At 37.4% G+C, this 18,470-nt stretch overlaps 3 protein-coding genes across 6 annotated transcripts; 1 reads left to right on the top strand and 2 right to left on the bottom strand.

Annotated features, from left to right (window-relative positions):
• Positions 1 to 1,822: 1,822 nt before the first annotated feature.
• Positions 1,823 to 7,164, bottom strand: c26h1orf159 (chromosome 26 C1orf159 homolog). Its single transcript, XM_017719450.2, has 9 exons — positions 7,064 to 7,164; positions 6,590 to 6,665; positions 6,255 to 6,339; positions 5,579 to 5,665; positions 5,069 to 5,113; positions 4,162 to 4,296; positions 3,959 to 3,984; positions 3,829 to 3,859; positions 1,823 to 3,552 (listed from the first exon to the last, which is right to left on the bottom strand). The coding sequence occupies exons 2-9, from the start codon at positions 6,650 to 6,652 to the stop codon at positions 3,440 to 3,442; spliced, it is 585 nt and encodes a 194-aa protein (XP_017574939.1). The 5' UTR covers positions 6,653 to 6,665; positions 7,064 to 7,164; the 3' UTR covers positions 1,823 to 3,439.
• A 666-nt stretch (positions 7,165 to 7,830) lies between these two features.
• On the top strand, positions 7,831 to 12,352 carry iho1 (interactor of HORMAD1 1). The gene is made up of 4 exons (XM_017719426.2): positions 7,831 to 7,922; positions 8,368 to 8,442; positions 8,628 to 8,784; positions 10,910 to 12,352. Exons 2-4 carry the CDS (start codon positions 8,387 to 8,389, stop codon positions 11,918 to 11,920), a joined length of 1,224 nt encoding a protein of 407 aa, XP_017574915.2. The 5' UTR covers positions 7,831 to 7,922; positions 8,368 to 8,386; the 3' UTR covers positions 11,921 to 12,352.
• Positions 12,353 to 13,090: 738 nt separating this feature from the next.
• kbtbd12 (kelch repeat and BTB (POZ) domain containing 12) lies at positions 13,091 to 18,470 on the bottom strand. Of its 4 annotated transcripts, none has more exons than XM_017719407.2 (6): positions 18,428 to 18,470; positions 15,592 to 16,788; positions 14,882 to 15,152; positions 14,412 to 14,562; positions 13,724 to 13,921; positions 13,091 to 13,520 (listed from the first exon to the last, which is right to left on the bottom strand). In XM_017719407.2, exons 2-6 carry the CDS (start codon positions 16,671 to 16,673, stop codon positions 13,351 to 13,353), a joined length of 1,872 nt encoding a protein of 623 aa, XP_017574896.1. In that variant the 5' UTR covers positions 16,674 to 16,788; positions 18,428 to 18,470; the 3' UTR covers positions 13,091 to 13,350. The 4 variants fall into 4 exon arrangements, with proteins under 4 accessions (XP_017574896.1, XP_017574882.1, XP_017574905.1 ...); XM_017719393.2 differs by lacking the exon at positions 18,428 to 18,470 and adding an exon at positions 17,026 to 17,250; XM_017719416.2 differs by lacking the exon at positions 18,428 to 18,470 and adding an exon at positions 17,026 to 17,250 and having other exon boundaries at positions 13,724 to 13,864.

Below are 18,470 nucleotides of genomic sequence, written 5' to 3'. Positions count from 1 at the left end.
TTGTGAAAATTACATTATGACTGGACCTGTAGAAATACTCCAAAACTGAAACTGAAATACACTGAACAAAAATATAACACTTTTGTTTTTGCTCCCATTTTTCATGAGCTGAACTCAAAGATCTAAGACTTTTTCTATGTACACAAAATTCCATAAGTCCATACATCCATATTCAAAACAGTTCAATTTGTGGAAACATTTCATGCACAAATTCATAAAACATGTACTGATATAAAATGTTTGATGTTTGTAAAATGTTCTGATATTTGACGTAGTACTTACTACAAATAGCCCCTCAGCCTATTACAGTTAACCATGCCAATGAGGTAAGTTTAACTTTCAGCTGAACTTTCTGTCCAAGCTAGGTGCTGGAAACAAAATTGTTTTTGTTTCTGTATGTTTTAATTAGAAGCAGAGATATGTACACTATATTGCCAAAAGTATTCACTCACACATTAAAATCATTGAATTCAGGTGTTTCAAACACTTCTATGGCCACAGGTGTATAAAACCAAGCACCTAGGCATGCAGACTGCTTCTACAAACATTAGTGAAAGAATGGCTCGCTCTCAGGAGTCCAGTGAAATCCAGCATGGTTCCGTGATAGGACGCCACCTGTGCAACAAGTCCAGTCATGAAATTTCTTTGCTACTAAATATTCCACACTCAACTGACAGTGGTATTATAACAAAATGGAAGTGATTGGGAACGACAGCAACTCAGCCACGAAGTGGTAGACCACGTAAAATGACAGCAGGGTCAGTAGATGTTGAGGCGCATAGTGCACAGAGGTCATCAACTTTCTGCAGAGACAATTGCTACAGACCTCCAAAATTCATGTGGCCTTCAGATTAGCTCAAGAATAGCGTTGAGAGCTTCATGGAATGTTTTTGCAGGGCTGAGCAGCTGCATCTAAGCCTTTCATCACCAAGTGCAATGCAAAGTGTCGAAAAAAAACAAACAAACATGGGTCTATGCAGTAAATCTGCCACTATTTCTACAGCAAACACACCAATCTCAGGATACCATAACTGTTTTAACCATCATCAGATCAGTAAACTTTGAAATTCTAACACAAATGAACAGGACAATAATCAACGTGTTATATTTTGTTAATATATTCTTTGAAGTTCTATAAATTCTGAATCCAAGAAAGTGCACCAGAAAACTGACTTAGAATAGCAGAGCTACAGGCTCTCATGTTTCTCCGGTGGGTAATAAATTGGGAGGAGGTTTTGGGTATTTGGGGAATATAAGGTACCATGTAGATCCCGTGTGTCAAGCACAAGGCCCATGGCACAATCCAATGATTTTCTATTAATATTAGCCCATTTCACAATGAGCAGCACTACAACCCCCAGCATGCACTGCAACGTAATTTCCACTGACACTCTACTCCCAACAATCTATGGGACACCAGTTTGCTACCCAATTGCATGTCACATCCCCAAACACACTGGCTGCGTTTTAGCTGCAGTTCAACAAACATAAACACTATAAACACTCAGCAGCTCAGAAACTGCTCCCAAGAAGAGAGACCAAGCACACAGTGAGGCTGAAAGGCCTACATCCTAAGGACATTTAAAGAGACTTACTTGTAGCTAATGTAGTCTAAATATATTCAGTGTTTACATGTAACTGCACGTGGCTATATTTAGCTGTTGATGTTTTGGCGTATTTAAATATAAATACGGCCCTCGGATTCGTAGAGATTTTTCGTATGGCTCTTTTAGTGGTCGAGTTTGATACCCCTGATGCAGATGGTCAGCCTCTCAAAATCAAAGGAAACAATTTGAAATAACTTGAGATACCAGAAATCCTGTTGATCTGTTCTGAGTAAATGAAAGCTTTATTCCTGTAAACATTGAAATCATCTGATTTTTTTTTCCCACTCATTGATTATTACAACTTGAATACCATCATACAAAGAATACAGCATCATAAATCTACACATTAATATATTAAAAAAAAACATTTTGTATGAGATTTCCAGTGGCTGCACAACAGCTAATAAAATGGCATTGGAAACTTTAAATCAAGGGTTCTTTACAATCAGTGGTTATATTCTCAACAACTACGACATTTGCTCACAAATCCATATTTTGGCTTCTGCTTTTTATTTAAATAAACTTCAACAACTGTGCAACTCACATACTGAAAATTTGTTCATTCCACTATATCACGTAATAAAATCAAATACAAAGAATACAGCAAAATCAGTTAAAGCCAAACTTAAATACAACAGGACCACATATAGAAAATAGAGTACCTTTTTTTTAAAACAGATATAGCGATAAACTGGAATGCTGTGACATACCATACGAATAGTTGTAATACTACCCACTCAGAATATGTATACAAGATGCACACAATATTTTACCAATTGATTTTTCCAGCCCTTGCCTAAGAAGACCACACAGTGTATATTATAAATCTTTTTGGCACTTCAGTGGTGTTGGCTGTGCAATCAATAATCTATACAACAAAATGGCAGGCCACAGTCTAACATCTTTACATTCTTCCACAGTGTTTCTGTGGCATAAAATAAACATGGAAAGTGCAAGAATTTGGGAGAGGTCATTCAAATTGGATTTATGAGTATAGATCAAGTTAGTGCAAGCTGAAGAACTTATTTTCTGTTTTTAGAATCTTCATATTTGGTTTAAATCTATGGTGCTTCAACAGAATAACCGGTAACTTGTAACTGGTCACAAGTTGGCGCTCTTTCCCAAAAGTACAAAACTAAACATCATTACCTTCAAAAGTGCGGTTAGGATCCTTCATGCCAAGGTATAATAGATTCACATGAATGATATTTAAACAGCTCACTCTACAAATTAGTTAAGGATTCAATGTGTATCCCCAATACAATTTTTCCTGAAAACACAGTGACAGATTCAGCATCCTCAGTAAGGCCTGACATTAACTGCAAAATTAAAGCCACAAAATGAATTGGGAATGTTGTTTAGCGCAACATATTTTATGCAGTTTTTTCTCTGGGTTTAATTTTTTTAAAAAAAAGAGTCCTAAAGGATGAAGGCTGTTGTGTTCTTAAGATGTTGGGAAAAAAGCTAACGTGCAAATAATGTCCGTTTAAGGATTTCTTTTGGACACAAGGTCAAAAGTAATACGTGAAAATAACATAATAAATATATAAATTAAAACGTTTGAGAAAATACCTGACTTAATGTATGACCCTCAAAATAACACTCAAAAATACTGCTGTAGTGCGTCAAAAACAGTCGGTCTGTTAAGATAAAAATAAACGGAAATAACATTCTTTTTTGTGCTTAAAGAAACAGGAGAATATGCAATGATACTACTAGCCCATTTAAATAACCAAAGAAACAGCCAGAAACTCGAGAGACATAAACAATATAATCAATTACTTTCTGCAACAAATCGCTGGCCTTCACCTTTCCTGCTCAGAAACCAGGCCCTACTGGATGGTCAGATTATACACCTTTGTTACAGGCCCTGTTGCCATGGTAGTGCTGCTAGTTGCTGAGGATGCTGAGGGCCTCTCTCTTCTGACATATCTTGGTTTGCGCACTGCAGAGTGGAACAAATAAATCAACATGAATAATTTTTACTATCCATCCACTAACAAAAACTGATTAACTAATAATTTCAAGATCTTTCTGTAATTAAACAAGTTCAACTCCAGTCAGAATAAACTGAGAGTAAATTATCATTTGGAAAACATTTGGAATTTGGAATTCATTTAGTATATTTTATCTTTTAAGAACATAGCATTATTGACAACAATAGCCAAGAGAGTAAACAACAAAGCATTCAATAAACTGCTAAAAATATATATCTTCTTACCTGAGGAAGTGTCAGCAGGTATCATGACCGCCTTTAAATAAAATAAAACAAAAGCTCTTTATATAACCGTTTTTGGTGTGTGCTGAACAACTGTCCTAAGCATGATTTTAAAAAGAAAATAATATCTTACCGTTTCACTAGGTTGAAATATGAAAGCTGATCAAGAGAAAATAGATACTTTATGACCTTGAGCAGATTTAATTAAAATACAATTTTAATGAGATGTTTCAGATGTAAAATTAAATCAATAAAAAATGATGTGAATGCATGTTTTCTTCGATACTTGGCTTAAGGCCTCACAAAATCACATGCAGTGAATCTGGGTTTCATTACCTTTGTTACGCTTGTAGAAAACACCAGGGAGACGGTTGGAACGTTTGAGGTAGAAGAAAGAAGCGACTGAGAGAATAAGGAAAAGACTGATCAGCAGGGTCCCCAAAAGCACGGAGGCTGCAACGCCTGGACCACCTGCACACAAAACACATAACTGAGTACGATCACTGTCATATGAAAACTTCTTTTCTTTGCTCAGTCCTTTTTTTTTTTTTTTTTAAACTATATGAAAATGCAAGCACAAACATTTCATGACGAATGGACCAAATTTACTTGGAATGAAATCTTATTAAATTAGCATACGTTAAATTGATCATTTTTTCCTTCTCCTGTAAACTTTTCACTTTGGACATATGGAGATATTTCCATTCACAGTGGAACAGGGATGGAATGCGAGCACAGTCTTAACTTAAACCATTATATTTCAGGACACATCATACAACCAGCACAATTTCAAAAGTCTGCTCCCTGGAGAATCCCACTATGACCAACTGACAAAAATGTAAATTACCTGCCCAAGCAGGCTATATGAAACAAGACTGGGTAGCTAGGAGATTTTTCATGGGTAAACCAACAAGTTTTAATGTTAAACTGTGCTAATGACTACAGAATCTTTTTAAGAACCTGCACTGTCAATTCTTGGTTAATGTTTGGTTGACTTGGAAACTCCACCTCAGCTTGCTCTGCACATCACATATCCTCAACCACTAAAGAGGCACATGTTTACACAATATTTGCTTTAAAAATAACGAATAAAAAAATCATAATGTGCTTAATATAAACTGGGACATAAACTTACAAGGTAAAAACAGTTACATAAAGATTATACTGTCAGTGTATAGTTAATCTGAGGTTACTGGCATGAGACATATTTATTTACACTTGAAATTTAAATGCCTCATCTTACCAATCTTAACTGGCGTAGATATTGAGTTGTTGTTGCTGGTCTTTGCTGAGAAGTGAAAACAGTAAAAAGGGAGAGAGAGCAAAAGTATCTCATTACTATAGTATTACAATACTATTATTTATTAGAGAAGAACAGTCACATTATATAAATAATGATACTAAGATGGGGAAAATGTCAAATGTTTGTGATAACACAACAAACTCAATAACAATGCAATAAACATTAAAAAACTTTATCTTTGGCAATATTATCACATGAATTTTCTTTACCAAATCAAACAAACTACCCTAGATACATCAGCAAATTCTACAGCTTTGCTGAATTTAATTTAAAAAGATGCATAGCATTAGATTTTTAAAAAAAATTAAACTAGGTAATATTTGCTTCATCAAGATACTTTTCACAGGTTCAACATCATTCATGATGATGGTGTGTATATACCAAAATGGCAGGAGAGGGGTTCCTATTTTAGTCTTTTTGTTACCCAGTTTTTCCTCACACAACACTTACTGTAGTAGCAAAGTGTGAAGTTCTCTAACTCTGAACTCAAAGAGTCACATGGCACGCATGTGTTGTTCTCCAGACCATGGAGGCACCCTAGTGGAGAACATGCACCATCATTAGGACAAAACTGTTCACCTGTCCATTTATACATGTCGACTTAACAAATATGGGGCTGTGTTTACTAAATATTACAGGACAATTGATGATCTAGGATCAGTTATTGTTTTAATACAATAAGAAAGAAGAAAGAAGCTTTTATATGTCTATTTATTTTATATTTGGGAGTCAAGACGTGTAAGATCCAAAGAGATTTGGACAATTACTCTCCTTTCCTGTTTTGGCTGTATAGATGGAACCTAAGCAGATGAATGATTGTAAATACTCAGGTTACATATCTGAAATATTATAAATATATAACTCATTTTGAAGTGGTTTTAAGCATCAAAGTACTTCTGTATATCACACCTAACTATGCCATTTCAAATTCGGTACACATGAACGAAAAAACTATAAAAAGCAGACAAGCCTTTTTTCGTACTTCACTGCATATTTCAGACTTTTTAAGCTTTACAAAATGATCACAATTCTCTCTTCATGACTACCCTGGCATGCTGTGTGTACAGACTGTAGATAAGAGGAATTGTATGAATAGAAGTGTGAATGGGGAACATATGGAATATACCAGGATAACAATGTGTGCTGTTTGCACAGGTTTCATTCATCTTCTGTATTCGTCCACAGCAATCATTTGTGTTTTCCAGCAGAGCCTAGAACACAGAGACACACATCTCATGAAACTGAGGCCATCACTGAAAAATGTTGTATTTACTTGATATCTAAATACAGTTCTACAAAACAGAGAATATAAAATCTGTTTTGGGTTTACATTTGCTTTTTTCACAGTTGTGCTATTCTGTAAACGTATAGTCAGGCTCCTTCAACGTTACAGGTAAAAGTAGAGAAAGTTAACCTCTACAGAGGTTTTATATCAGCGACAGACAGAAACAAGACAGGTACCTGGACTACTCGAACTTCTAACACACAAAGCGCCACCCCGATGATGAAGTAAACTCTGATCATGGTGAAAGCGGTCCTGTGGGTTATATTGGACTCTGTCAGTGTCGACAAATGAGCTGCATTTTTCTCAAAGAAGAAATGAAAAAGGTGAAGAAGTTATTCCATTCAGCATCCAACACAACACCCGTGGGAAGGTTAACGTTACCCTAATGATTTAAAATAAAGATGCTGCAGTAAAAATTTAACAGAAAGCCATCAAACCAGTAGCAACTGATTGAACAACTCCATTAAAATTCAAACTAAGCTGATGACCAGCATCAGCTAGCGCTAGCCAAAGGGCTGCTGTTAGCTTGCTATTTATTTTATATCCCCAAAGACACTTTAAATAGATGACAAACTAAATTACAACTGAAATTAATCTGTCGTATTTAAACGTGTACAGATCACTGAGGACTAAAACAAACGCAAACTTACCTTCTCGGTTCAAGTTTCTTAGAATGACAGCTTCGAAGATTCGTGTCTGCAGCGATGTACTTCCTGTTTATCAAATTGCTTGCCAAAATAAAGGTTTCCTGTCATTTAAATAAACGGACTACTTTAATGTTTTTACTCTAATCGAGTTTTACATTTACTGGTTTAATTAAGGGACAAAGAAAAGCAGATCACCATTTTCTCTGATCGGTTAAAGAGGCAGTGAGGGGCAGTTTCGGTCTTAGACTGCTCCAACGCTGCAGTGATTGAAGTCATGAGAAAGAAAATTAACTGATGAGCATGGATCCCTCAACTTCTCTGTGCTGTAATCCAGAGAAATGTTTTGAGGAACAGGGCTGTCTAGCTGTTATGGATCATCGAACTTCCTTGGCATATCCTTACTCGTTTGTGTCATTTATGGCTATCGAAAGATTAGGACGGACATCCCACAATAAAATAAAAATAATAAAAATTTAGCTTGCGTATTCTTATATTTGGTACACTTCATATAGATATTTTTTCAATAATAAAAATAGGCATGGACAACAGTCTCGGATGTACTTGTGCTAAATAATATACACAATTCTTACATTTTATGATTAGTTTTAATATAGATAGATAGATAGATAGATAGATAGATAGATAGATAGATAGATATCAAGTTGGCGTTTCTAACATATTTTCCATATATATATGTCATGTCATGGCAAACATCAGATATTTGAGATCGTTTTCATTGGCGTTCTTTGCATCGGCACTGACACATTGCAGAGCTGGTCTTTATCGCTGTCAGGTGCGCGATAAACGATTGTCCAGCTCGCGCGGGGCAGAGAGCTGCATGGGGCATCTTTTTTAGTTAACGGTAACTTTTAACTTTTAACGCTAGCCGTCGACGACGTTTACTAACATTAGTCTAATGCTGTCATTAAGTAAACGTTGTTGTAGACTTACTTGTTTGGGGTAAGTTTTTGAGCGCAGGCTCCCGCGCTTGTGAGGTAAAATACTGAATTAATCTGTAAACCTGTGACTAAACCGTTCGCTAAATCAGGCTAACGGCTAGCTAGCGTTAAGTTAGCTAAACTAGCTAATAACCGTCCGAGGTTTAAACTATATAGGATGTCATGCCTGTTCGCTAACTCTAGCTAACAAAGACGGTATCGCAGGAAAGACGTTGCAAACCTTCTCCTTTTCCTGGCTGTATTATGTTATAATGCAGGTTTTAGTGTGTAAAACTGGGAGTTTTGCTTGGATAGGTAGGTTACAACGTTAATGAATAATATTTACTAACGTTATATCTTTGGTGTCAGGGCATAGCGATACTGGAAAATGAAGCCAAACGTTTGGAACATAAAGGATGTTTTGAGTATCCCATCAACCTCAATGTAAGTTAGTCTCCAACTGAGTTTTACGTCGTAGTCTGTCATTATGAGCCTCAGGTTGTTTGACCATTGGTGAGCAGACACTGTCGGTTATATTACTGGTTAAACTATATGTAGACACCAGTGGTAATTCTGTTGCACCTGTTATGAACACTAGCATGCATTTCAACTTATTAATCATTTCATAGGGCAGCGAAATCTGGTAAGGGAGGTGCAACTAGTGACTACTCCAGTCTGACGGACTCCCAGCTCCTGTTTGGATCTCAGTTCTGGGCAGAGAGCTCTCAAGGCTTTTCCCAGGAGTTAAGTGGACCGTTCAGAGGTTCTCAGCCAGCCTCACAGGAGGTACGATTTAACACCTCTAGGTTATTATAATGTGCTTCATGCTGTTCAGATTACTTATGGATGGGTGTATTCAGTCTGCCGCCTCACTGCTTTTCTACTACGTATGGCCATGCTTGAAGGTCCACAGCTGTCAGCTTAGCTCTTAGGTCTAAAACCACATTTACTATATTCAGTATTTCTAATTTCATTCACTTACTAATGTGTTTAGTTGCTGTGAGGTTTTTCTTTCCAAATTACAAAGGACGCTGGACTGTTGCTCTTGTACCTGTGTACTTTGGAATGTTTATATGCCCCAAGAAAGATTTTTTAGATTATCTTCATATGTTTTATTGTTCTTCTTCCATTGTTTAAATACTTTTAAACTGTTTGAATAGAGGGTCTGCTAAATGTTAAAATGTAATATGGAAATATTAAGCCTTTTTTGTAAACCATTTATCTTTTAATAATATATTCTGCTTTACTTAAATATTGATAGATAATGTGAACTGAAGGTTTCGACAGTTATCATTCCAAGCCTTTGTTGTTTGGAGATGGCAAAACAGCAAACATCAATGGTGGTAAAACCTTGGACATATTAGACAGGTTCGAAGAGGAGAAAAGAAAGGCCAAAGAGAAGTATGTATATATCTCACCTTACAGCCTATTGCTTTCTCTGTTTGTAGAGGTTAGGTCCTTTAATGTGAATTTTGAGGAAAAAAAAGGTTGACATTGAAATGTTGTGATCCTGTATCTACAAGAAAGAGGTGATTTAAGATATCATGAAAAGTAGTTTGAGAACTTAGAGGCATAGTTGTGACCAGTGATAAAATACCAATACATGTTTTATACTTTCTTTAAATCAATTTTCCGGTGCTTCATTTAGTGAAATTGTCAGCCATGGATTCCGACAGCTGCATGAAAGTCTGGAATATGTAAGTGATAAAGGAAGAGGGACAGGCTATCTGTTCAAGGTTTATTTTTTTGTGAAATACATTTTCTTGGGCATGTTATAGTCATCTTAAGATTATTTTTTAAACTTTGTTCCAGATCAAAAGAACTGTTTTAAACGTCATTGAGGGGAGCTGTGATGTCAATAAAAAGACTGTAGCTGAAGGAATCAACAGTCTTAGAAAAACAAGTAAACATCATTGTGCCAGTTATTATTTCCAATTTTCTATTGTATATTTCCACTATCATATACTAATACAGTGTATTTAGACCAGAAGGTGCTAATGCTCAAACATAAGGGTAATTGTAGAAAACACTTGAGTAGTTGTCCTTTTGTCCATGTTGCTTTTTTATGTGCCAAATAGTTATTTCCTTTAAAATAATATGGACTGTAGTTCAGGATGATTTAGCCAACGTAAAGGAGAGCATAGCAGGTCAGGCAGAAGTGCTGGCGAATCTGCAGAACCAGACTCATAAAGACATGAAGGACAGTGAAGCTAAGGTGAGACATGGTGAGAAAAAAGCTGAGATATACTGATGGTGAGAGTGTGTTGCTTATTAAAGGCTTATGTATTCCTTGCACACTTGCTTTCACAATTTTAAAAGAAGTCACAGTTAATAATTGCTTAGTCATTATAGACCACCTTTCCATTAATGGTAAAGTGTTGTATCCGTGGCAAACACTCAAATGAGTAAGAGAAACTTAACTCTTGCCCATCTCTGTGCTCATTATATATTTTTTTTATTTCATTTTTACAACTTGGACATTTTGGCAATTCTATACAGAAACTATCCACATACATTCTTAAATGTGAAAAAGGGTTATTTGAAGCTACAATAGTATAGAAGAACTGGTTTTGGTTCCGCATAGAACCATCAAATTTTATTTATGGGGGGGAACAAAAAGCACTTCTTCCAGTCTTTAGCATTGCTCCAAAGAGCGCTCTTTGAGTGTAAGATGTCTCTCAGTTAGCAGTAACAATTTTGGATGGATGACTTGCTTTTAATATCAGCATAAAATGCAACTTCTGTTACTGTGATTAAAAAAAATGAATGGTTCTTGCTGATGTACTGTTTGTGATCAATAAAGCAATAGATTGTTTGCCAGAAAATAATGAAACAGCAATGTAAACATCACAAAAGGGAATATTTTACTTTTTATATCCACACTCTAAAGGAGATTTCTCTGTTTTCTTAGACCACATTGGCTGTAAAAGAATTGAGCTCACTCGTGCTCAGTCTGCAGCAGGATTTGGAATCTATAAGAGAAGACCAGAGAAAGGAGCAGAGTGTGTTTGGAGAGCTTCAGTCCCTACTTAGCACAATACTGGCTGCTCAGTCATGTGGAGCTCATCCTAGACCTGTCAGAATGACTGACAACATGGTTCAGACATCACCTGGTCTTGTAGAAAAGGTCTGTGTCGTTTCGGAGGAAAAGCCTTTTTGTGAGGGCAATACGCTGTGCAGTGGGTCTCATTCAGAGGGAAGAGCAGATCAGAGTGTGTGTCTTGTTAAAGCAAAATCTCCAAAAAAACTTAACACAGATGCATCTCTCCGGGTCTTACGTCCTGTGTCTATTGACAAGCAGAAGCAACTGTTCAACAACACAGGGGCTGAGAAGTCCTGCTGCACACGCTCAGTGATGACCACTGCTTCAAGTCCAGCAGTTACTACCACGGTCACTGCTGATCTTCAGAGGAGTTATATGGTTGGAGCCCCTGTGCATGTGGAACGAGTAAAGCCTTTGGTTAATATGGAGGAGAACAGGTTTACAACCTGGACTGATGTATCTAAACAGAAAAAAATGCCCAGGAGAGGACAGAGAAGCCAGCATTTCAGAAGGAAGAAGAGAGCTTTGATCTTACCACAGAGGAGACCAAATAACAGGATGGCTTCAGTTGACACTTTTGAGGATAACCAACATGATGAAGGGCATGAAAATAGGGTGCCTGTATCAACAGTCAAAACTGTTCCAGAGAATCTTCTACCATCTACAAAGCAGCAAGGCACAGCAGGACTGACAAATAGGAGTGGTTGTGGACAGCACCTGAATCCTTGGTCATGGTCCCAGGACAGCAGCAGCTCCCAAATAATGGTGGAATACAAGAAGGCTGAACATGAAGCAGTGATGACTGAGCACAAAACTAATACTATAATGAGACAAACCAGCATCTGGCAGCTCTTTGATTTCATCAGTGACTCGGACTAACTAATGCTCCTAATGGTCTGTTAATGGCCCAGCTGTTCAGAGAAAGGTTACATATAATTTAACAAAGGCAAAGTTCTTCAAGGATTTGTATAAAATTTTGTATTTCTTTGAAATGTTGGTAATTTCCCGTTCATGTGGTTCCACAGTAATAGTTTATGCATCCAATGACAGTTTCAATACACAAATCCATAAATTTAGAACAGCAAATTGCACATTATCCAGTCTTGTTTCATTATGTATAATTTTAGATGTATGTGGGTGTTTAGAAAAATGTATTTATATTTACAAAACTTGACTTGTTTAATAGCTTCATTTGGTTTTACCCAGGAGCTTGTTAGGTTCCATACATGATTTTCCAAAAAAATATTTCTCTCTGTAGTAGTGTCATTGTGTTTACTTTCAAGCCAAAGTAAATAAAAAGTGACATAGAAATCATCTTTGTATGATTATATTTTCAAAATACAGTACAAACATGTCCTCTATTGCATTAGCTAAAGGTTCAAGAGTACAAGTTTTAGAAGGTGCATAAACATGTGTAAACAGCATCTTTAAAATACATTAAAGGGGATTCAAAATCCCCAAAATCAATTCAAAATTTCTACATCAAAGTTTGAAAAGTAAACAAAATCATTCTAAGTGGTTTTTTGTGAAGAGGTCCATATTAGAGAATCTTAGTGTCTTACCAATTTATTTACAGTGGTGACAATAGGAATCAAGGTTCACAATGTTTACAGTGCAAGCATAGCCATTTTATTTACTATTATTTACAACCAGTGAACCTACACGTCTTCTGAATCTTCATATGTAATATTGATGATGATTAAATAATGATAAATATAAAAAAAGGTTTCTTTCAGTACTGTTTTTCTTTAGAACGCCCTGCATGTACTATTTTAAAACTGTTGTAAAATAATGTCTATTGGGCATCAAGCAAACATATTCATAATCATTTCATTTAATGGCTTTCTGACAGGCAGCTTGTAAAAACATTACATGCTTCAGATGTTCCTATGACCACCACTGTGAACAATTCTGACTTTAGTTTCTCTGGAACACAGCATTTCACATCAAACCTTTCTGAATGTTTAATCATGCAGACATTTTTAAAAGTCCTGTAATGACTGCAGACCTATTTCATATATTTAATACATCTTTTTCAAGTTAAGTGTGTGAGATTCAGTGAAATTTATTACATTCTCTTTTAACACTATCTGAACAAGTAAACTGAGCCATATCAGCAGTTTGACATAATTTTAAGAATAACTCATTAACTCATAAACAATATACTAACAGCTTCCATACATAAGTTCAAACTTCAGCTATGATACCTGCAGTGAACACAAAATACAACCTATATATACAGCTGAGAAGATCTCTATTTAGTAGCTCATAAGTGCGCCATATTCGATTTCTGACACATGGCTTTTTTGTTATTCATCCACTAAGTCAGCAGGTGGGGGCATGAGTCCTCGGGGGTTAAGGTTTGCCACCAGACACACATCATAACTGTCATGCATTATGGCCTGTTTGACCATCACAGTCCACTCATTCTCAAATGGATCCAACTGCAGGATGTCCTTGGTGATAATGTCATGCCGATCTGGAGAGAAGGTTGTAGATATGGTATGTAAATATTCACATCTGCAGTGACATTTCAAAATATATATTTGAATTTCAGTTGATTTCAGGGTACTGGGATGTTAGAGGTTAAATGGCAGGAATAACGATGAGAATCAATTTAGATCAGTCCTCTGTCAGAAGAGGTATCACTCTATGAAGAGCATTAGTTTACTGTGTATTTACCTGCGCCTTTATAGTATCCACAAACATAGAGTTTTCCATCCACTACACCAGCATTCGATGCGTTGCTTCGCAGTGACAGAAGGGGCCAGGGTAAAGGAGGGCCATCTCTCCAGAAATCTCCATCTGGGTTGTAGATCTCTACTGCATCAAGACAGCGACGTGACTGACCACGATCCACACCCTCACACCCAATACCACCTATAAATATAAATATAAAGCTTTATGTAAGCATTTAGTAGGCAAGTGCCTAGTGCACTTGCGGGAGAAAGAGTTAATCTGATATCTGCATTTATGACTTACAAAATGAACTGAAACAATTATGTGAACATAGTGAAAGGTGGAAATATATTGTTTCAACCTAGCATGGCATTATGAAGTACATGCTTATCTGTAACATTTAGTCTTTTGTGAGACTAAAAAAGCATGATATTTGTAAGCAGCTGAATGTTGCATAACATACAATTCTTATGATGTCATTGAAATATGAGCAAACAACATTCTGCCAAAGCTATTGCACAGTTACACACTACCATTTAATCATAGTTTCATAAGTCAATATATCATAATAATAAAAAGCATTTGTTTTGTTTTACTGATTAAGCTGTGTTTATGGTAGTTCTCCAGTTAAAAATAGAATGAGTCAAAGACACTGTATTCCTTTAATATTAAATGTCCTGTTTCTTCTTACCTATAACATAGATTTCTCCATTGAGGGCAACTGCACTGCATCGATATTTGGAATATTTCATAGGACAGAGCTCATTCCACTTGTTGGTCTCTGGGTCATACTCCAGAAGGCGGTTACTCATACGGTCAGGCTCCTCATCTGTGCGGTATGTCTGTCATTCATAAGACGAGTCCAAACAGGTGCAGTTGGGGTGAGCAAAAAAAAAAAAAAAAGAGGAACAGAGTAGTGTTACACACTGACACAATTACTGTGTTCCTCTCTCAATATGATCCTTTTTTCCTCGATCTTGTGCAATAGTGCATTGTTACCAATGTCATTCTGCACTGCACATTGTAGTGCTTTCTCTGCATTAAAGCACCTGCCTTTAAACTAAATTACAGCTATTTTAACTAGCTGAGTCAAATATGTTGTGAAACAGGGAAAACATAAAAATGTGAAGTGAAGGGGTAACCCTCCCCTTTGTCTTTTACCTGTGGGGTCCGCCCTCCAAGCACATAAAGACAGTTTTTCATCCTAACTACACTGTGATAGGCCAAGGGCATTGGCAGAGGAGCAGCACTGCGCCAAGGACCACCCTGTAAGGACCAGCGGTCAACACTGTTGGTGATGAGGTATTGGTTCTTCAGCTTCATCTGACCTCCAATTAGGTACAGGTTATCACCCAGAGAACCCAGTCCATATGAATCACGATATTCTGCTGAAGTCATGTGCTTCCAACTTCCCTGAGCTTCCTGATTATACCTAAAAATTAAGTAAACAAGATTTAAATAATCATTATATTTCCTTTGCAGTCAAATATCAGTTTCATGTTTTGGCATACCTGATTAAACACAGCAGCTTGGCAATTATTTGATGTGTCGAACAAGGAAGAGTATAAGCAGAGATATTGAATAACACAAGGCAATAGTTGGCTGTTCCCAGTGTGGAAAAAGCTTAAGTTATTACTGAAGTTTTACCTCCTAATGACAATGCCATATTCTCTATATACTTACTACAAACCTAATACTTGTTTTCAATGTTGTAATGTCATGCTATTTTGAACAGATTTTTGATTAAAAATGACAAACCTCTTAACAAGTAGTCTTGTACTAACAAAATAACAACAAGTGTTATTTTTTCAAGGTTTGATGGAGGCAAATGGTGATTAAATTATTTAAGGCCTTCTGTCCTGGAGCCTTACTTGAAAATCTCAATATTCCTTTCCTTCTGTCTTGCCATCCTTCGTGCTCCTAACTCTCCTGCCACAATGATTTCATTCCCTTCAGTGACCACCCCAGCACAGACATATCCAAGGGCATCACCATAGCGAGGGGAGGTGATGTAAAATGTGCGACCAGTGTTGGGGGCATAGCAGAAGCTGCGGTCCAAATAGCTACCATAGCGTGACCGTATTCCTCCAGTGTCATTGCCAATGCAGAGTAGTAGATCAGTAGTCTCCATACCATAGCGTAGCTTCAGTCGGCGAGGTGGAGCATCTGGATGCATTCCTGCTGATTCCATTGCATCTTCCATCATCTGTAGACATTCTGCATCAGCTAGCAGGGCTGTGTTGCGCTTCAGGGTCTCCTTCAGGTAACTCACGCTCACCAGTGGAAGACGTACCTTTGTCAGAAGTTCAGGGAGATGTTGGACACGGTTTTCTTCTTCTAGCCCTGGACCAACTGAGCGATATTTCACCCATCGCATCACCATGTCAAGAATGGTCTCCTCCCGGGTTACATTCAGGTCATCTGAAGTCAGCAATGCTCCTAGCTGGTGAGCCTCCAGGTCCAACACTTCATCGCTCAGACACACCTCAGTGAAGTGTTGCCGGAGGTAACGCTGAGCCTGATCAGCCAAGTCCTCAGCTCCCAGATCCCGGGCGTAGTAATAGATGCCCACGCAGTTGGAGGCATCCATTTTGTCAGTCATGTAGACCTGGCAACGTCCAAAAACATCATCCATTTGCAGTAGAAAGGCAGCAACAGAGATACCTTGCACATTGTCAGTGGTCAATGGAAGCTTGGAGCTGTACATATATTCCAACAAGAGGGCTAAACTTTGAGCTGGCATGTCCCGTAGAACCACCTGTCGGTTGGCACTCTCACGCAGGCCACAGGTGAACATAACACGGAAGTAAGGACTGAATGCAGCAAGGACAGAACGGTGACATGGAAAACTGATTCCTTCAGCAACTAGCACCACATCTGTCAACTGTTCAGCCTCTCGCATGCGATTCAACTGGTCCAACAGCACCAGACCATGCTTAGCTCTCAGATCCATTTTGCTTGTTTATGAGGATTATGTTACTTAAAAAAATCTCAGAACTTCACTACGTTTTCCATTAGCCCAAGGACATTCTGGAGGTGATCTTTTCAAAATGGTAGGGAAGGTTCATCTGGCAAAACAAAAAGACACACAAGCTCAACTAGTGCAGTTTGTTGACAGCAGTGTGACTCTATTTTAGTGCATGCTGTTTACATGTCAAGACATGGATAGTAAACCATTAAATAACACTATTTCAAGGACTCTTTTCATGCATAATTAAAAAAACATTAACTGGAAAAGCACAAGTCCTTTTACCAGGTCTAGAAAAACAAAACTGCAACAAATACCACCAGCACTCAATACGTACCGATACATAACAAGCCTACCAGCTAAATATGGATCACAGTCACCGCTGTTTCAATTCCAGCATTGATTACTGAGAGAGACGCGCCAGTGCTGTGGGTTAGATTAGCACATGCGTTGATGAGTCGTACCAGATCACTGGCCTACTGTGGTTTTTGCCCTCAGGAGACAAGCCTTCCATTACCCTCATGTCACACACAGACACACAGACACACACACATGCTATGCCTCTGACAGTATAAGGAGGAGGAGAGAGTGCAAGAGAAATCTGTTTGCTCAACCCTCTGTGTCCTGTGCTAAGCAACATAGCTAAGAATAGACCATGATGTGTCAAATGCCCAGTGGGGGATAACAGGAAAGAGACTGAAAGATATGTTCTAAAAATACTTGAAAGTAAGTTTCTAGATAATTTGCAGACTGTCTAGAGATTCATGTTCACTTTCAGTATTTAGCAAGAAGGTGAACAGACCTCAGTGTTTGTATTTATTTATTTATTTTTCTGTCACATGTGTGCATGTGTGGAATGGCCTTCCAGGCTGCTGGCCATTTGAAGTCAGATTTCACCCCGTCATGTTGTTAAAGTGACTACAGGCTCTGCACTTGAGTATTTAGTCATATAAGCATTTGTGCATTCCATGCAAAATACAGAATTTAATGGGCTTGCTAAATTCCTGTTTGTAAAAATTCAGCCAAGACTCACAGTATAGCAGCCAGTTGACTTGGAGACTTCTGGACGGGAAAGTAATAGGGGCGTAATTACACACTATACATTGTAATGCAAAAATGTGGAGATGAGAGATATTGGCTGTATTTTAGTAATTACAGCATCTACTCAGATCAGATTCTTTGAACTAAATCAATTCACAGCAGCAAGTTTAGTGTCATATGTCACACTCCCAGCTCCAGGCCTCCCAACTCTAATTTCATTAGTAAGTTGTGCAACAACTTGAATACAGTCATGAATTTTAAAATTTCGTTCAGAATATTTAAAAAAACAAATGGTGAGTCCTGTGTTATTAATCAAACTGAACCATGAGTGGAATGTTAGGTTATACCCTTAGGGAGACCAAGAAGGTTATAACTGAATAAAATATGACAAATATCAATTTAATTTGATTTGTCATCTTAATGTTTTTTTTTAAGATTTTGTTTCAGCTAACAGTTTCATTATAATACATTTTTACCAAGGGAGGTATTTGTTCCTGCTTCTCCCAAGAACATAATGCCACATGACAATTAATTTTAGGCTAATTAGAATAATGTCTGCGATCCATAACATTCTTGTACATAATGCATCCAAGTAAAAATACATAAACAGGTTATATAACTGACAGGTGGTTCTTATATAGCATATTTTAGCAAATTGTTGGGCATTCAGTTTAGATATTATTCAGAAGTACACTTACAATCTGTGATTTAGTCATCTGGCCTGCTGTGGAGGAAGCCAAA

The sequence above is a fragment of the Pygocentrus nattereri genome, chromosome 26 (assembly GCF_015220715.1).
Source record: "Pygocentrus nattereri isolate fPygNat1 chromosome 26, fPygNat1.pri, whole genome shotgun sequence".
In the NCBI taxonomy this organism is placed as follows: domain Eukaryota; kingdom Metazoa; phylum Chordata; class Actinopteri; order Characiformes; family Serrasalmidae; genus Pygocentrus; species Pygocentrus nattereri.
This window is presented reverse-complemented; position numbering and strand designations above follow the sequence as displayed.

What these genes read in the sequence shown, in the direction of transcription:
- iho1 (XM_017719426.2), top strand. Translation starts at nt 8,387, where the DNA reads ATGAAGCCAAACGTTTGGAACATAAAGGATGTTTTGAGTATCCCATCA. An exon ending in AGTATCCCATCAACCTCAAT is followed by an intron (nt 8,443 to 8,627) that starts GTAAGTTAGTCT and finishes ATCATTTCATAG; the next exon opens with GGCAGCGAAATCTGGTAAGG. An exon ending in CTCAGCCAGCCTCACAGGAG is followed by an intron (nt 8,785 to 10,909) that starts GTACGATTTAAC and finishes CTGTTTTCTTAG; the next exon opens with ACCACATTGGCTGTAAAAGA.
- c26h1orf159 (XM_017719450.2), bottom strand. Translation starts at nt 6,652, where the DNA reads ATGATCAGAGTTTACTTCATCATCGGGGTGGCGCTTTGTGTGTTAGAA. An exon ending in TTTCTACAAGCGTAACAAAG is followed by an intron (nt 3,985 to 4,161) that starts GTAATGAAACCC and finishes TCTCTTGATCAG; the next exon opens with CTTTCATATTTCAACCTAGT. An exon ending in TATTTCAACCTAGTGAAACG is followed by an intron (nt 3,860 to 3,958) that starts GTAAGATATTAT and finishes TTTTATTTAAAG; the next exon opens with GCGGTCATGATACCTGCTGA.
- kbtbd12 (XM_017719407.2), bottom strand. Translation starts at nt 16,673, where the DNA reads ATGGATCTGAGAGCTAAGCATGGTCTGGTGCTGTTGGACCAGTTGAAT. An exon ending in TGGAGAAATCTATGTTATAG is followed by an intron (nt 13,922 to 14,411) that starts GTAAGAAGAAAC and finishes TTATATTTATAG; the next exon opens with GTGGTATTGGGTGTGAGGGT. An exon ending in TGGATACTATAAAGGCGCAG is followed by an intron (nt 13,521 to 13,723) that starts GTAAATACACAG and finishes CCTTCTCTCCAG; the next exon opens with ATCGGCATGACATTATCACC.